Source organism: Brachionichthys hirsutus, chromosome 1 (assembly GCF_040956055.1).
Source record: "Brachionichthys hirsutus isolate HB-005 chromosome 1, CSIRO-AGI_Bhir_v1, whole genome shotgun sequence".
In the NCBI taxonomy this organism is placed as follows: Eukaryota; Metazoa; Chordata; class Actinopteri; order Lophiiformes; family Brachionichthyidae; genus Brachionichthys; species Brachionichthys hirsutus.
This window is the reverse complement of record NC_090897.1, coordinates 13871580-13890247: the sequence shown is the minus strand read 5'-3', so window position 1 is coordinate 13890247 and position 18668 is coordinate 13871580. Positions and strand designations below refer to the sequence as shown.

General features: G+C 41.6%; 4 protein-coding genes across 4 annotated transcripts; 2 read left to right on the top strand and 2 right to left on the bottom strand.

Annotated features, from left to right (window-relative positions):
- Nucleotides 1–3789: 3789 nt before the first annotated feature.
- Nucleotides 3790–4578, bottom strand: LOC137896360 (high choriolytic enzyme 1-like). The gene has a single exon (XM_068741807.1). It carries the CDS (start codon nucleotides 4576–4578, stop codon nucleotides 3790–3792), a length of 789 nt encoding a protein of 262 aa, XP_068597908.1.
- A 2686-nt stretch (nucleotides 4579–7264) lies between these two features.
- Nucleotides 7265–8053, top strand: LOC137896344 (high choriolytic enzyme 1-like). Its single transcript, XM_068741806.1, has one exon. The coding sequence runs from the start codon at nucleotides 7265–7267 to the stop codon at nucleotides 8051–8053; it is 789 nt and encodes a 262-aa protein (XP_068597907.1).
- Nucleotides 8054–10805: 2752 nt separating this feature from the next.
- On the top strand, nucleotides 10806–15312 carry arl14ep (ADP-ribosylation factor-like 14 effector protein). The gene is made up of 5 exons (XM_068740565.1): nucleotides 10806–10932; nucleotides 12078–12273; nucleotides 12399–12527; nucleotides 12946–12986; nucleotides 14155–15312. The coding sequence occupies exons 1-5, from the start codon at nucleotides 10862–10864 to the stop codon at nucleotides 14381–14383; spliced, it is 666 nt and encodes a 221-aa protein (XP_068596666.1). The 5' UTR covers nucleotides 10806–10861; the 3' UTR covers nucleotides 14384–15312.
- A 1061-nt stretch (nucleotides 15313–16373) lies between these two features.
- Nucleotides 16374–17372, bottom strand: LOC137898761 (gonadotropin subunit beta-1-like). Its single transcript, XM_068742844.1, has 2 exons — nucleotides 17214–17372; nucleotides 16374–16577 (listed from the first exon to the last, which is right to left on the bottom strand). The coding sequence occupies exons 1-2, from the start codon at nucleotides 17370–17372 to the stop codon at nucleotides 16374–16376; spliced, it is 363 nt and encodes a 120-aa protein (XP_068598945.1).
- Between the last annotated feature and the right edge of the window lie 1296 nt (nucleotides 17373–18668).

Sequence of the window (18668 nt, the reverse complement as noted above, 5' to 3'; positions counted from 1 at the left end):
CTACACGCAGCGATGATGCGCATCAACACAGGAGAGGCGACGAGGGAGGTGTCGCCTCTCTCTCTCTCTCTCTGTCCAGTCATGATATTCCCCATAAATCAAATCAATCCATGCATTTAAACATTTTCATCAAAGCACACTTGTTTTGTTATATATCATAAAAGTACACTATATATATATATGTATATATAAGGTCGCACTGAAATACATTTTTGATCAGACGATTCCCTGTTTAAGTTGAAGGATCCAATGGAACCCTACAAAAAACATCAGCGTCTCGAACGATGCAGCAAAGTCAGAGAGGGAGAAGATCAGCGCTTCAGTGAAGGAGGCAAAGGAGATGATGAAGAGTGCCACTTTCAGGTACCGGGCCCTCCATGGGACCCGGAGATTGTGTGACTGAAGCCGTGAAACCCAAAATAAACCTGGCCACCCATGCAGCCAGTCAAAAAAAATGGAAATAACAAACACTGCAAACCTGTCCCATGTAACGAAGCAAACAGAATGACAAGCTGAAAAACGTGCATGTTGTACCGATGTAGCTTGTTGGATGAACAAAAAACTTTGAGAAATGATTATTAAAAATCCCATGTTGTTGCAATCACAGAGGTGCATCCCCAAAAAACAAAACATTTCTACACAACATGCACAAATGCAACAGAGCAAGGTGCCCACGGAATATTAGCATTAAAAACCACCGCAATTCAATGGAGTTGCCCAAAATGGCCGGTATGAAGTTGCAAGAAGCAGCTGCAGCAGACGTAAACTAAACTGCCAAGACAAGCAGCTGATCCGGTGTTTACCGTAGCCCTAATAGCAATCGTAAAAATGGCGACAAACTGAATAGTATGTTTAGAGACATCCAAAAATGGGGAATCTTTTCCCCATTTTCCCCAAAATGTTGATCCTCAGTGACTTCAATTATCCTGAGATTTGCTGGAATAATGGAGGAACAATTACCAGGCCATCAGTCCCTGCTACAAAGTTATTGGGTGGAATAAATGATGCATTTTTATACCAGCACATAGAGAGGTACAGAGTAGATACAGAGCAATCTTCACACATGAGCGAGACATGGCAGAGAATGTCCAGTCATGTTATCCTCTTGGAAAAAGTGACCATCTTGAGACTTCAATGCTACCCTGACTTTCAATTACCAGATGAGTGGAAGTACCTTTGTGAGAAGGGGGGTGTAAAACATGTGTGTGAAAAATGAGTTCGGCTAATTGCCCCACTAATATAGTGGTTCGTAGCGGAGTCAGTAGTCCTTTTCCGGAGGTTTTTCCTGGGTCCCTTGATGGTATCTTTTATAGGTCCAGTCATTGGACCCAAAAATGGACTGTGTTCAATGACAAATTAAATCAACTACCGGTAGTCAAGACATGTGTACTCCAAAAGAAAGCAATATCAGCAGCAGTTATATCATCTTTGGTGAGTCCACCAAGGCCAGATTGGCTAAATCAAGGTGCCATGCGGACCATTGGGCTCAAACATAGAGCATGGATTAAACTGCAGAACACCAAGTCGTATCAAGAATATTTAAAGTGTGCAAAAACAAGCAGCAGTGCCAGGTGGGAATCATTTATTTTTATTAAATATACTGATCACCTTAAAACACAACAACAGAACACTACACATAATCGCTGATTCACCTAGGTCTTACGCAGGCTGGGGAGGGATATAGGCGGGAGTAATAAATATGTCCACCAGGAATGTCTTTGTTCGAGTCTGGAACATCCAGACGCACTGGTATACAAACCTCGGTGCTGAAATCTCCTCACTAACTTGTTGTTAAACTTTATAAATATTCTCTTCATTGATTACACACCTCTGAACGAGATAAAAGAACTGATGAGAGGCAAGTGTATGCAGGAGCGACTATTAAAAGGGGTAAAAACTAATGTCCTGTCAAACTGTATGTATGTATGTATGTACTCAGGTGGCTTAACAGCGGTAAATATTCCACTGTGTTGTACTGTTGTGGCCACATGATTGCCAGATGAAGTACGTACTATGGCATTACTTTGGACAAATAAAAAATACACACGATTTTTCAGTAAAAACGCAGTATTCGTATACGCTGGTGCAGTGCAAGGTATCCAGTTACCAGTTCAAGCCAATCTGGAAGTGATGGCTGAACTGGAATAGTTGCATCCATCAAAAAGGGTTTACGTCTGCAAAACATCAGCTTGCCTGTGATCTCGAGTTCAAGTTACAGCAGGCTATAATTTCATCCATCCATCCATTTTCTTGTAGATGAGACGATTGTCTCATCACTAACTCTGACTGCTTGCTGTATTTCATTAATGATTTTAAAACAAGGGAAGTCAAATGCAAACTGATGACTCTGATCCACACTGAACTTTGTCACACAGAGGTTTACATTTAGCATTCCAAAATGTTTGCCATTGTCGCCAACAGGTCTCCCACAGATCATTCAGATACTCCATAAAGGCCAATTCAATAGCATCTGAAGCAGCACAATATTTCAGGAAAACCGTCGACTCAGCAGGAACAGGGCCTATTTATCATGGCGTCACTCCAGCAGTCCCGGTGATTTAAGATCAGTCACAGTGCCTGTTGAGGCAATGCAAGCCGACTGACGACATTATTTTAGGATGTCTCTTAATCACCGTCCACAGAAAGGAAAATGCACCAAGTTGCATGATTGCAAAAATGAATATGATGCAATTCATGAACATATATTTAGCAGGAACCTTTTGCAGTTTTTTGTCTTTGACTTCTGAAACCAGTAGAATGCAGTTGGGGTTTTTAGAAAATTTTGTTTGAACAACAATTAAATATTCACGAATTCATCTTCTTGAAGACAAGACGATCATAATCTGGTCATCTTGAAGAAGATAATGTCTTTGACTTAAACCTCCTGCTGTTGGCTTCCTGTCGCAATGATCATTCAGGGGCTTAAAGTCATTCTACTGATGACCTCAGTGGACATTTCAGAAAAGGAAAGCATCAATAAAATCTCCGGTTGATGGAGAACGCCCATCTTCCATAGTGCATGATGGAGTTGTAGTCGTAGGGAGTGTTGAGGTTGTCGGTGGAAGTTGTGCATCTCATGGGACTTGATGTTCTTCCAGTTGATCCTGATGTATTCAGAATTTAGTAACTCTGAATCTAAATAATCTCAGCTACATCCATTGGCGGAAATATTTCGATACCCTCCAAAGAAATATTAAAATTTGAAATTTATGGTTTTATATATATTCAGTATAGAAAATAGACAAACAAGGAAATGGGGCGATCACATATCTGCCGCCACCTCTAATTGACAGACACACGGTAGTTTTAATCAGAACATTTGTTTCTGAATTATCATTTAATTTGGAAGAGGACGATTGAAATACAGAAATGTCTATCTAATGCCATTGATCTAACTGTTATCCTACAGTGCTGGCATGATGCAAATAAAATTAGTCACAGAAGATATTTATGTTGGCTTTTTTAATATTGCAGTCAACAATTGCTGCATATTTTCATCTGAACTGTTCTAATTTCTTAGAGGTTGAATAGATTCCTACTATAGTATAGTGTGTTGTTTTTGTGTTGAAATGTATCTGGATGCTAGAATAAAGCAAATTACATCGAAACTTACTGCCTTTGTCATTGTGTGGATATCTGCCTCATATAAAATATATCTCACAAATAGAGAAAAACATGGCAGAAATCAATCATTTTGCAATGCCTTTATTACTACAGATCATTTCAGCATACAGGGTTATATATGAAATGATACGGTCAGGAGAATTACTACTGTGAGTATCAGAGGTGTCAGACACATCCATAGAGGAGATTGACTCTATCAATGTCCCAGAAGGACATATCTCTCCTCTGGCCAATGTAGACTGAGCGGTTGGGGATGGGGGTGATGGTTTCCGATCTCCGGTTGATGGAGAAAGCCCATCTTCCATAGTGCATGATGGAGTTGTAGTCGTAGGGAGTGTTGAGGTTGTCGGTGGGGTGCTTGTCGAAGTTGTGCGTCTTGCCGGACTTGATGTTATTCCAGTTGATCCTGATGTGTGTGTCCCGGTCGCTCCTGCACTGTTCATGCTGGAAGCCCAGAGCGTGGTTGAGCTCATGCTGGATGACACCTTGAGCAAGGCAGCCTGTCTTCTTGAGAGAGAGCAACTGTTTGCCTCCCACTCTGCCTAGATGAGAGTAGCAGCCTCCTTTGTTCTCAATGCTGATGTAGTCAGACTCTTTCTGACGGGGGAAGAAGCGGATGCAGGTCGAGTCATGGTAGACCTGCATGGCTTTGTTAATCTTCGCCTTGTCTGAGCTGGTGAAATCACTGCTTAAGGTGAAGGGGACCATCACCGAGCCGTTGGAGGCTTTCTCCCACCGGCACTGTTGGTTCCAGCATTTGATGGCGTTTTTGGTTTTAGGGGTCAGCAGGTCTCCTTCCAGCAGCATGTCATCGATGTCGGTGTTGGAGCCCAGAATCGTGTTGGTGATGTCACCGGCATCAGGCTCTTCCTCTTCCTCACCTTCCTCCAGGAAAGGATGAGCCTGACAGAGTCCGAGCAGGAGCAGCAGCAGCAGGCTGGTAGAGAGAGTCATCTTCAGGGTCTGTCTGGAGCTGCTGTGGAGAGACTCCTTGGAGCTTGATGTTTGACTCAGTTCAGTCCAGGGTCTTTATACTCTCCTCTACAGGTGTGTCTGCAGGAGGATTATGGGCCGGGGTCCACTTTGATTGGCCTAAGCAAACCACAAAAGCTGGACACCATAGACAAGCCCTCTTCTTAAACATTGTTGTTATCTCTGGTTATTTGAGGGGGATTGTTAGTTAACATTGTAAGTACGAAAGTAAAACTTTATTTACATAGCACTTTCTGCACACATAGTTAGAAAGTGCTGTACACATAAGAAAAGACACCAATAAACAAGTGAGAGCAGAGACAAACATCCATCCATTTTCTTCCGCTTTTCCACTTTGCAGGTCACGGGAGCAGCTGCAGAATATCCCAGCTTGCTGCGGGTGAGAGGGGGGGTACACCCCAAATGCATCGCAGGACCACACTGAGACAAACAACCAACAACTGTCATGGCAACTTAGAAGCTATTTTGACCCAGATCAACAAACAAACTGGTCAAAATAATAATATAATAATCAAAATAATCGATTGAACTTTTACAGAGTCCAGTTGATATAGCTGATACACTGACTCAACCAATGCTTTGTTGAGTCAGTTGCTACCATAGCCCAGAGTTTCCCAGTCCAACATAATAATTATACACAGTCAATACTGCCACTGTCACTAGGGCCCACCCTTGAGTCCCAGACCAGTTTCTGAATCAGAGGTTATTAAAGTGATTGCATCTCAAAAGTCCTCAAGAGCAGAAGATGTTTGCGGGATGGACTCACTCATCCAACGAGAAATCAGCTCCTCAATAGTTAGTCCACTAACTCATATTATCAACACTTTATTGACTTAGGGCAGATTTCCTGACTTTTGGAAACATGCTGTTGTGGATCCTATATTCTATGCTTCTTCTTCTGCCGTATGTCCTTAGACCTTCAGCTCTGTTGCAGCATTGATTAAAACCTAAATTTCAAAATCCATATAAAAAGTCAGTAATAAAGCAAAGTTTAATTTATGCAATTTCAGGTTCATTAGAAATTCTTTATCAACTGGAGTAGCCAATATTTCTGTTTCTCTCACATATTAAATACTGCCTGATAAGTTGGTCAAGTTCAAACTCCAATGCACTGAAACCACTATAATCACTACACAAACAAGAACTCAAAACATTGAACTAGAAACCTTTAAGATTTCACCACTGCCACACCCTGGAAAACTACAAACTGCTTATCTAGGAAAATCTTCAAAAATATGTCAGGTGTACAAAACAGCTCATGATTTAGCTCCTCCACCCCCTCTGTGTTCATGCATGTTAAATCCACCTCGGACATGCACCCTCTGTGACTGGTTGGTTAAAAAAATCAGTAATCCACAAGGTGAGATGGTGATCCAAATTGAAGCGGATTACTAACCTCTCAAGGTGTGACTGCATGTTGTTAAATGCTGATGATAATTATGATGGAATTGGGGTTTTCCAGATGTGCAAGGATGGTCCAATAAGAATAATTTGGCACCATCCACTCCCCTACCGACCCTGTATGTGAACTGCAGTGGTTCCATAAAGCTATCAACAAACTTGGTGATTAAGTTTTTAACAATCCTCACCATTGCTATCATCACCAAGGATGTCAGGGCCACAGGTCTCTGGTCATTTAGCACCTTAATGGAGCCCTTCTGGGGGATGGGGATGACCGTGGAGTGCTTCCTTTTATGGGGCACTGTGACGCAGTTCATTGAGGTCTGGAACAGTTGCTGGAATACCTCCATACGGTGGCCCTGAATGCAAACCACTACAACAAATAGAAGCACTACAACAAATTAAAAACACGAGAACATTGAAGGAGACATATTATGAAAAAAAGCACTTTTCCCATGTTTCTACACGACTATTATGGTGATTTTGTGTCACTACCAACCCCAAAACAGCAAAATAAACCATCAAGTGAATCCTGCATAGTTTGTGTAGTTCTGTAATCACCTACTGAAACACGTCTGGCAGAAATCGCGCCCCCTATGATGTCACAGAGGGCGAACGTGCACGTGCATGCACATTCATTGCGCACGCAGCTGGGCACATGCACGCATTGAACTTAGTTTCAGTTTCTCCGGTTTACTCAAAAAATATGCAATTTAGTTGAATTGATTACGGCACTCCAAATTGTCCGTAGTGTAAGAGTGAGTGCGTGAGTGGTTGTTTGTCTCAGTGTGGTCCTGCGATGCATTTGGGGTGTACCCCCCCTCTCACCCGCAGCAAGCTGGGATATTCTGCAGCTGCTCCCGTGACCTGCAAAGTGGAAAAGCGGAAGAAAATGGATGGATGTTTGTCTCTGCTCTCACTTGTTTATTGGTGTCTTTTCTTATGTGTACAGCACTTTCTAACTATGTGTGCAGAAAGTGCTATGCAAATAAAGTTTTACTTTCGTACTTACATTGTTAACTAGCAATCCCCCTCAAATAACCAGAGATAACAACAATGTTTAAGAAGAGGGCTTGTCTATGGTGTCCAGCTTTTGTGGTTTGCTTAGGCCAATCAGAGTGGACCCCGGCCCATAATCCTCCTGCAGACACACCTGTAGAGGAGAGTATAAAGACCCTGGACTGAACTGAGTCAAACATCAAGCTCCAAGGAGTCTCTCCACAGCAGCTCCAGACAGACCCTGAAGATGACTCTCTCTACCAGCCTGCTGCTGCTGCTCCTGCTCGGACTCTGTCAGGCTCATCCTTTCCTGGAGGAAGGTGAGGAAGAGGAAGAGCCTGATGCCGGTGACATCACCAACACGATTCTGGGCTCCAACACCGACATCGATGACATGCTGCTGGAAGGAGACCTGCTGACCCCTAAAACCAAAAACGCCATCAAATGCTGGAACCAACAGTGCCGGTGGGAGAAAGCCTCCAACGGCTCGGTGATGGTCCCCTTCACCTTAAGCAGTGATTTCACCAGCTCAGACAAGGCGAAGATTAACAAAGCCATGCAGGTCTACCGTGACTCGACCTGCATCCGCTTCTTCCCCCGTCAGAAAGAGTCTGACTACATCAGCATTGAGAACAAAGGAGGCTGCTACTCTCATCTAGGCAGAGTGGGAGGCAAACAGTTGCTCTCTCTCAAGAAGACAGGCTGCCTTGCTCAAGGTGTCATCCAGCATGAGCTCAACCACGCTCTGGGCTTCCAGCATGAACAGTGCAGGAGCGACCGGGACACACACATCAGGATCAACTGGAATAACATCAAGTCCGGCAAGACGCACAACTTCGACAAGCACCCCACCGACAACCTCAACACTCCCTACGACTACAACTCCATCATGCACTATGGAAGATGGGCTTTCTCCATCAACCGGAGATCGGAAACCATCACCCCCATCCCCAACCGCTCAGTCTACATTGGCCAGAGGAGAGATATGTCCTTCTGGGACATTGATAGAGTCAATCTCCTCTATGGATGTGTCTGACACCTCTGATACTCACAGTAGTAATTCTCCTGACCGTATCATTTCATATATAACCCTGTATGCTGAAATGATCTGTAGTAATAAAGGCATTGCAAAATGATTGATTTCTGCCATGTTTTTCTCTATTTGTGAGATATATTTTATATGAGGCAGATATCCACACAATGACAAAGGCAGTAAGTTTCGATGTAATTTGCTTTATTCTAGCATCCAGATACATTTCAACACAAAAACAACACACTATACTATAGTAGGAATCTATTCAACCTCTAAGAAATTAGAACAGTTCAGATGAAAATATGCAGCAATTGTTGACTGCAATAACAAAAAAGCCAACATAAATATCTTCTGTGACTAATTTTATTTGCATCATGCCAGCACTGTAGGATAACAGTTAGATCAATGGCATTAGATAGACATTTCTGTATTTCACTCGTTCTCTTCCAAATTAAATGATAATTCAGAAACAAATGTTCTGATTAAAACTACTGTGTCTCTGTCAATTAGAGGTGGCGGCAGATATGTGATCGCCCCATTTCCTTGTTTGTCTATTTTCTATCCTGAATATATATAAAACCATAAATTTCAAATTTTAATATTTCTTTGGAGGGTATCGAAATATTTCCGCCAATGGATGTAGCTGAGATTATTTAGATTCAGAGTTACTAAGTTCTGAATACATCAAGATCAACTGGAAGAACATCAAGTCCCATGAGATGCACAACTTCCACCAACAACCTCAACACTCCCTACGACTACAACTCCATCATGCACTATGGAAGATGGGCGTTCTCCATCAACCGGAGATCGGAAACCATCACCCCCATCCCCAACCGCTCAGTCTACATTGGCCAGAGGAGAGATATGTCCTTCTGGGACATTGATAGAGTCAATCTCCTCTATGGATGTGTCTGACACCTCTGATACTCACAGTAGTAATTCTCCTGACCGTATCATTTCATATATAACCCTGTATGCTGAAATGATCTGTAGTAATAAAGGCATTGCAAAATGATTGATTTCTGCCATGTTTTTCTCTATTTGTGAGATATATTTTATATGAGGCAGATATCCACACAATGACAAAGGCAGTATGTTTCGATGTAATTTGCTTTATTCTAGCATCCAGATACATTTCAACACAAAAACAACACACTATACTATAGTAGGAATCTATTCAACCTCTAAGAAATTAGAACAGTTCAGATGAAAATATGCAGCAATTGTTGACTGCAATAACAAAAAAGCCAACATAAATATCTTCTGTGACTAATTTTATTTGCATCATGCCAGCACTGTAGGATAACAGTTAGATCAATGGCATTAGATAGACATTTCTGTATTTCAATCGTTCTCTTCCAAATTAAATGATAATTCAGAAACAAATGTTCTGATTAAAACTACTGTGTCTCTGTCAATTAGAGGTGGTGGCAGATATGTGATCGCCCCATTTCCTTGTTTGCCTATTTTCTATCCTGAATATATATAAAACCGTTTTAGCTGGATTTATTTATATGTGACTGGCTCGAAATTCCAATCATAAATTTCAAATTGTAATGTTTCTTTGGAGGGTATAGAAATATTTCCACCAATGGATGTCGCTGAGATTATTTAGATTCAGAGTTACTAAGTGCTGTATCAAAGAACAAATGCTTTATATCTGTACTTTGTGCAAATGACCTTTAATTTACCTGTGTTTGACGTAACATTTTCACTTTTAAGCCCTAAATTTTAACACAAGCATATGTAATTTTCACTAATTGCATTTTCAAATCAAGTTACCCCAAAGCTCATTTCTTCATTTGATTATTAAAAGTTTGCAAAATTGTTTACGAGACGTGAAGACTAATTTCTTCCTGACTGAACAACAATGCATAGAAGTGATGCTCCATCTAACTATCAAACAAAGCCTGAAACACCACTTAACTCCTAGACCTGAATATTCTGTTTAGCATTCCACTAGGAAGTTTCATTTTCTGCAAAATTCAGTTCCTCACTTTCTCCCTCCTCTCATTTTTAAAAATGGAGAAAATAAATATCTTAAATACATGGAATATAAGGTTTATTCAACAATAAGCTAAATTCAACCAACAGAAGAACCTGGCCAACACACACTATGTTTAAATTAAAATTATGCGGTGCAATCCAATGATACAGTCTTAACAAAATGTCAGAATAGTGACAAAAATTAAGTCAAGCATATTCTACAAAGACATTCTCATATAATACATACATTTGATGAAATTTGTATCTGACATTAACTTAACTAATGTGAGATCTGTGTTTGATTATATTGAAAATATATTGTTTATATGCAGGGGCATCTGGTTTTACTGGTGAAGTTGTGAGCAAGTCTGATAAAGAGCATGCCAGTAGATGAATAATGCAGACTGGTACAGGTCATGTGTAGTAAATGTTCAAAAACCTTTTAATCGATGTCCGTTAAGCGGTCAACCCTTATAAATTAGACGTAGTAAAATTAATAACTGTTTTAAGAGTGAAGCCTGCAGTCTCAGTACATACACAAAAGTAAATATCCAAAAGACAGTGCAAAGGTAAAGGAAAAAAATTGATAAAGAAAATAAAGAAAGAAAAGATGAGATAAAGAAACCCGGAACTCGTCAAAAATGATCTGAGCCTCTGTGTATTATGTTGCTGTTACTTAAGTCGTCGCTAGGGGGCAGACTCGCTAAAGACAGAATGGGAAATGCAACGAGGAAGAGGAAGAAGCCGAGGAAGAAGTCGAACGGAAGCAGTGAGATCCGGCTGATGCTACTCAAATAGCGTCGAGTCGGCTGAGAGGACGGAATGCCTGTTATTTGTGCAGCGACGGGATGCAACAATAAGTTCGTCAAAGGGTCAGAGATACGGTTTTACAGGTAAATCCTTTCTCCAGCCTCTAACCCTAACACCTTAGCTCCGGAGTTCCTCTGGCGCGTCTGTGAAACTAAACGCGTCTTCTGAACGATCTAACTTTACTCTAATAAATGATCGAACGCCTCGCTTGAGGCCACACTGATTACGTTCTGTGACTATGTAAACGCTTCGTCCCGTTCTTCAGTCGTCGAGTCGAACACAGAAACAGTTTGTTAGCGGATAAACGGAGAGATTTGTGAGAAGCTGTGTGAAGCAGCAGTGACTAGTGTCGACTCAAATATCTCAGCGTTGTTTTCCTTCTATAAAACAACAACAACAAGGGCTTTTGATGGAAAAATAACTATTTTCGAATATATAACTGTTCAATCTCTGCACTGTATGTCCCTCCCGCCCCCGGTGTCAAATTGGACTCAGCTGTGCATGATCATAAAAACGTTTAAGTAGTACTGTATATCGGACTAAAAAATAATGCTTGGCCATAATAATTAACCCGAAACACAAGGCATGGATCAGATCCAGCATTACAGTAAAGGCGCAACGATCTAATACACGAGATCTCCTTCTTATATGGGACTTGGGGTGTATTGATAAAATGTTAGTAGTCAAATATTACATAGATTTTTGTGTGTGCAGAAGGATGCATCTCAGTACTTGAATTCTAGGTTGGTTTCACCAAAAACACGTTTTTGACCAAAACGCAGAGCTTTTTGTGAAAAGCTGTGACGTTGACGCTAATGTTTTTTGTTTTGTTTTCAACACATTTCCTGGGCGTTTGATGGCAAAAGAGCAATTTAATTACGAATATATATATATATATATATATATATATTCGTAATTAAATTATATATATATATATATATATATATACTACGTTCAACAGCTACATTTGATCAAAGCGTGTGATTATTATATATATTTTCCCCCATCTATTTATTTCTCTAGTGAGGACAGCCCTCTCAAGTCCTGTCGTCTTCTCATATTTTGTAATGTATTCTAATCTCATCCCGAAGCAGCACTGCTGCCACCTACAGCGATCAGTTCGTCACTACACTAGTGTAGAAGAATGAGCGTGCTAGAAATGTAGGTCACCTACTTTGATGGACAGCTCAGTAAAAAGGACTGAGGTGGAAACTTTCCTGTGTTTCAGATTCCCACTCAGCAAGCCTCAACTAGCAGGAAAATGGGTCCACAGCCTCGGGATGAAGAACTTCATCCCGACCAGCAACACCTGCCTCTGCTCGGAGCATTTCCGGCCAGATTGTTTCAGGGACTACAACGGCAAACAGTTCCTGAGGGAGGACGCGGTGCCCACTCAGTTCAGCCATGGCCAGGATTCATCAAAGGTGTGGCGTCGCAAGCATTTTAGAGGCTGTATTTCATTAAAAAAAATTAATATATTTTTAGTCTAAACAAGCCATCCCATTTGACTTTAAAATAAGTGGCTAAATAAATGTTGAATGTTCTGCAGATTGAACTTCGTAAAAGAGGGGTGGTGCCAAAGGAGACGAATGTTGCAAATAAAATTGGACCGCAAACGGAACAAGACAGACTGAGAGACGCCGTGAATCTACGCAGAGAAAAAAGAGGGGGGCTAAGGGTGGGTTTTGGATTGCAACTGTCTTGATACAAAATATTGTGCCCGTCTTTTCATTGGGATGAATACGCTGCTCTACACATTACATACACATGAGAGGGCTGCTTTTTGAAGGACGCTTAAATTTCAAATGGTAAAACGTGTAGAAACGTCAGGAGCAAGTCAGAGAAATGGACTTCGTAAATATATGTAGAGTTTAATACATTTTTTAATAAAATACTCGTATTTTATTTATGTTTCAAGTTATCCTTGCCAGATGTGTCACTGGAAACAGTCAAACCAGCATCTGTCGGTTAAATTGCATCGCCCCGAACCAGAGCCGCCCCCGTCCGGATTGAAGAGCTCTAAACATTGTGATAAGCTTGCATCCCTTTTATTATGATCAGCTTCAACTTAAAAAAACATTTTCCGTTCATGACAGTGTGGACGAGGAGGCCGCGGAGGAAGACCGACGCCCGACAGGTGAGACAAAGTGTTGCCGTTCCGTCACCATAACCAAATCGAACATTAGAAACGTGTGTTGGTAGTTTAACCTCTTTTGTTGCTCTGAATCGGGGAATGAGTGTGTGTGGTTTTTATTTTTGGGGGGGGGGGGGGGGCAACGGGGGCCCCCTGGCAGGTGTGGTTGGGAGGGATGCTGAGCCTTGGTGGGGGACTTGATTCTTCTTCTGACTCCATTTGTTTTGTTGCCTTTAGTCATCGACATCGAGGGCTGGAACGATTGAAGCAGCTTCTGGCGACACGCCTTGCTTTATTAATGCAAACCAATCCAGCCCAAGCTTCAGGCGCCGGATTGGAGCATTTTACAGCCACACAGCGCCGACCGCGTCGTTGCAGTTCTGTAAATCCCTTGGACGACTCCTAGTCATTGACTTGTTGAGATTTGTTCCAGTTTCATCGGTTTTTAAAATGTTCAGAATGAATGAATGATGATCGGCCGGTTGGCGTTCGGACCCTCAATGTTCAGCCAGCCTGACTAATCGAACCCAGCAGATGGCTCCCGGTGCAATTCAAGACAGTTATGAACAATTGAAAGAATGTTTAGCCGAAAATGACATTTCAGCTGCATCTATTGATCCGTATTGGAGATGGGACGCTTGGTGAAGCTTCCAATCCACAAGCTCCAGTGTTGCAGCGTTTCTCTGAAGACCTGAAGAAGATGAGGATTTGAATGGAAACATTTCAAAAGACAAACCAACCCAACACGCAATCATACGTGCGTCACTAGATTAGATCAATGAGAGCTTCTGACTGTAAACTTTACAGAATGTCGGCACGCCAAACACAACAGACAACAGCTGGGAGACACGGCGGTCCCAATCCGACCGCTGTCAGGCCGCAGGGCCTGCGTTGAGCCGCTGGTCTGTTAAACCTGAGTGATGATTTCGTTGCTTCGCACAGATGTGAAAGGCAAAACCTCCCAGGTTATCTCTCTGCATTAATGATCATTGTCGCACCAGTTTGTGTCGACTTGCGTTGATTAAATATATAAATTCCTGCAGTTTATGCTCCGCTGGGATCATTTTTAGTCTGAAATCAAAACGGTAATTGAAGAAAACCACAGGCGTAAGAACTGGCTGAGGGGAAATTCAGAGACACTCGGTGTCACTTCTTCGTCTCTCTTCCGCAGGCAGACCATCGGAGCCAAGAGCAAAGTGTACGACGGCAAAGGCCGACTGCTGTCCAACAGCAAGGACATGTGCGACTGTCTGGACGTGGACTGTATGGGCTGTTTCTACCCCTGCCCTGAATGCGGCTCGCGAAGGTGTGGCGTGGAGTGCCGCTGTGACAGGAAGTGGCTTTACGAGCAGGTGGAGGTGGAGGGCGGTGAGATCATCCAGAACAAATTTGCCGTGTAGTTGGCGCTGATGCTTCTACCGTTGAATCGTCTTGTTTTGTTGCGATCTCCTGCAGAGGCGGCCTGGTGGACCGTTTGAGATTGTGGTAGGAAGTTTGTCCTATTTAATCGTCCACCATTTGCTGTGTTAAATGTTTTACATTGTTGTATCTACATTAAGAAATGTTTTGTTTTACATTTCTTAAAACAAAAAATATATCAATAAATCCTTCAGTTCCGAATCTGTGCTGTTGTTTTGTTGCATCTGCAAAAGTGGGAATAATTTAGTTTTCTTGTCTCGGTGGAAATCCCGAACCTTATTTTGTCCCGGTTAATTTATTTTTTTGGTTTGCCTTTCACCATCTGCTAGACCTGTTCACAGCACGCCTTCACAGGTGCAGAGTCCATGTGTCGGTGGTTCAGAGCTGTTTTGCCACAAATGGGAGTGACGCAACGTTATGCATCGATTAGAATTTGCAAATCAGTGCTCTTGATTTTATACAGGAGTCCTGCAGGAGCTGGTCGCCGCACCTATCGCCAACCTGTGCTGCTGAATGTCATGAATCCACGATATATGCTAGTTAGAAAAGCACAAAGAGAGCGCAGACCTCCGCCGAGCAGCTCATTCCCCTCATAATTACATTTGCACCGTCCACATGGTGATCTGGATCATCGCCAAAAGGTTCTAAATTGTTCTTGGTCTCTTTATACACCAAACATGGAAAGTGAATCGGAGTTGATGTGTATTTGTAACAGACTATTGAATACGTAAATGGCGTTTTCGATGTTAAAGTATGTTTTTTCCAAACATTGTTCTGGAACCGATCCCGATGAAATTTGGTGGTAATATACAACCACCCAGCAGGGCGGTGGTATGTGTGACAGTCTGGAGATGCTGTGGAGAACATTACACCCCCTGCAGCATCCTCCAGCCTGCGGTAATAAAGAACCAAAAGCAAATTGTCGTCTTCTTTATGGCCGTTATATAGCTTTGAGTTGGCGCAGTGACAATTCATCATTTCATTACTTAGCAGGGGTTTTTATTACCTACGCCAGCGCGAGGCAGAGGTTATGTAATCGCCAGTGTTTGTCCGTCTGTCTGTCAGCAAGATAATGTTCTGGATGGATCACGATGACATTTTGATGTCACCAGGAACAGATAATTACATTTTGGTGACGATCCAGAAGAGATGATTGATTCTGGATCACTTTGAAATCTTTATTAGCATTGCAGTCAATGGAGCTTCAAATTTTGTTCCTCAATACGTATCTCAGTTGATTACTGACCAATATTTATGGAATTTTGCATACTTGTCCTGTGGGGACCTCTATCTTGCCACCTAATTTAATCTGGATTGGATCTGGATTGCAGATACTGGATTTTCACATTTACTTATAATGGAGGCTTTTATAAAAATAAGTCTCTCATCCCGTATTGTTCTGTCTTTAATAGCCGAGGAAACGGATCCAGGTGAAATCAGGGTTAATTTTCACAATTTCTTTTAGTTTTTGGACACTTTCAATAATATATCTCTGATTACCTCCACAAAGGACGCTCTGTTTCTGCTGACCTTTACCAAGACACTCTGGAATTAGTAGTGGACAAACGGATTTGTTGCATCTTCAAGCTACGGATCGAGATCCAGAAGAATCCACCATTACTGAAAGTGTGCTTTGTGTAAAAGACTTCTAAACTAATAATGATGTCAAATTTCGAAAGGAACGTTTTCATGGTTAAGCAATCTAAAAATATAGATTTAATAAATGGAGGGCCGTTGATTTTGGTGTAAATCCCAATATAGGGAGGCTGAGGTGCTCGGCAGAGGTCTGCACTCTCAGTGCTTTTCTAGTAGTTTGGTGTGGATTCTGCCTGCAGTTGAATATAAATGCATTCCAGTGTGATTAAAATCTATGAAAGCTGAAGTTAGAACATAATTTAAGTCATGGGTAGTACATGTTTATTTTAATACCAAGTGACACAGAGGTATAAAGTAGTTGCAGGATGGGTTGCTTTAAAAGGGCAGACAGTTGGGTGTATATTCAAGAAAGTGCCCACAGTCCGTACTTCCTTCGTTACATGGTGCACAGTTGCAGTCTCTGGCCACCGGGTAGGTGACACCCCCTGGGCATCCTTTAATGTGTTTCACTTCATAGGACCAGTCCCCGTTACAGATCTTCTGTTCGGGCCAGTCGTCGTGGGCGATGTAGACTGGATCCTGAGATGGGTATGGTTGGGAAAAAACACAGATATCATGCAGCAAGTTTGCAGGCTTCTCAAGCATCGCCTCCTCTGTGATAACTGCTGGAAAATGCCAAAGCAGCACTTTTTTTTTGTCCAATGAGGCCACTGTAGTAACATGAGGGTCCAACATGGGAAACTCTGTGAACCCCCTCCGTCTCTTTAGACATTAACGGCTCACATTAACGCCGATTTGTAGTTTCAGGTAGTAATGCACAAACTAAAATACAAGTTCAATTCGATTCCATTGCTGAGAATATCATTAGATTTATATCTTAGACACCTTAAAATAGCTCAAACCTGACTCCATATTTTCAAGCTGCACAGATTTTATTTAGCAAGTAATCAGTTCTTATTATAGAAGAGCTTGTTGAAAATTGGAAACTTGTTTTTTCTCACTAAAGTTCCATGTATTTAAAATACGTTCTTTATTTGTATTGTTTTATTTAGTTCAGAAACTAGCCTCTGGTTGAATTACATTCAGCTCAGCTGGGATTGGTTAGATGGAAACTCCACTCGGGTTATATGCAGGAAAATCATGGCCTATATATGCAAACGCAGAGCTGCACACAGGAGAGTAACGGTGGGGCAGAATATTTGAATCAACCTTTACCTTATGATAACACTGGCCTACACATATGGTGGTGTGGACCGACTCGATGATGCCACAGCTCTCAACATCGATGCTGACGTTGGCTGGATGACAGCCGAGGCTGCAGCTGTGCCCCGTCCTCACCAGCAACAGCACTGCTGCCATGACAACCAACTGCATCCTCTGCTTGGTGCAGGGCAGACTCTGCCACGAGAGGGGATCAGATCTCACATCAAATGGTTTGACGTTTAAGTCACAGACCCAGCAGGTGCATTGACATTCATTCGAACGACAGGATTGGCTGGAAAGCGATGATATATTCTCCTTTAAGTGACATTTCTTCACATTCAAATACTTTCAACTTTCTAGCAGGGGTTAAAGAGAAGGTTCGCTGAGGTCATAGCTCTCCATACAGACGCAGCCACCAAGAGTCAGAGGAGAATTGATTCAAGTTCCAGGCACAAGATGCTCTTTCTGGATCACCTTTCCTTTTCTTTTTGCATTGTGAGGTAGGGCTTTAAAAAAACAATTTATATCATGAAAAAGAATACGATTTAATCAACAAACATAATAATAATAATACATACACTATGTGAAATTTGACAATTCTGACCTAGTTTCCACATCCAGGTCAGAGTGTAATTTTTCATTTTTTTAAGGATCAAATCATGAGGAGCCAATTTTTGTAATGGAGAGGGGTAACGACATCATGGCACTGGCGGCAATCTTTACCTGAGATTATGAACATTTACAGTCTGTGCTCTCTCTCCGCTTTCTAGCTTTATTTCAAATATCTGTCTTTTAGATACAAACTAGAATGTGAATGGATTTTGTGGTGCTCAAAACATTAGAAAAAGTACATTTAAAAAAACACCTCAAAAACAAACTCGCTTTTTGAAATAATAAGCTTCTTTATTCTTCCCTTTCAAAGTCTCAGAAGCGCACACATCACTCAAAATGTATTCCAATGCAAATACTGCAAAGTGCTTTTATTAATAGCCCACAGTCAATGAATTACCTTGAATGTATTAAATTTAAATACATGGATGGATGGAGTTCTCATAAAAATATTAACTTTTAAACCCACAGCTACAAGTGCAGCAAAAGAGAAAGAAAGGAAATGGCGCGTTCCCCATGTCAACGCTGTGACATATTGTTGAGATATATTTATTGAACAATGTCAGTCTTCTGTCAGCTGAAAAGTCTTTTCCAGACGGCTGCAGTTGGAAGTGGAACACTGTCATCCTAAAAAACTGTCATGCCGTGTTTGCTGAGAGAGACAGGAGTGATGTTTGTACAGAGGTAATAGCTCAGAGACTTTGTTTTATGCTGGAGGAGAACATCATGGCGAGAAATGTTGTGGACAGTGGAGTATTTTTCAGCTGCGGAATATTAAACAAATGGTGCACTGCTATTTTAAAAGAAAATACAACTTTTTGTGTCCTTGTATAGAATATTTATACATTTTTAACAGTG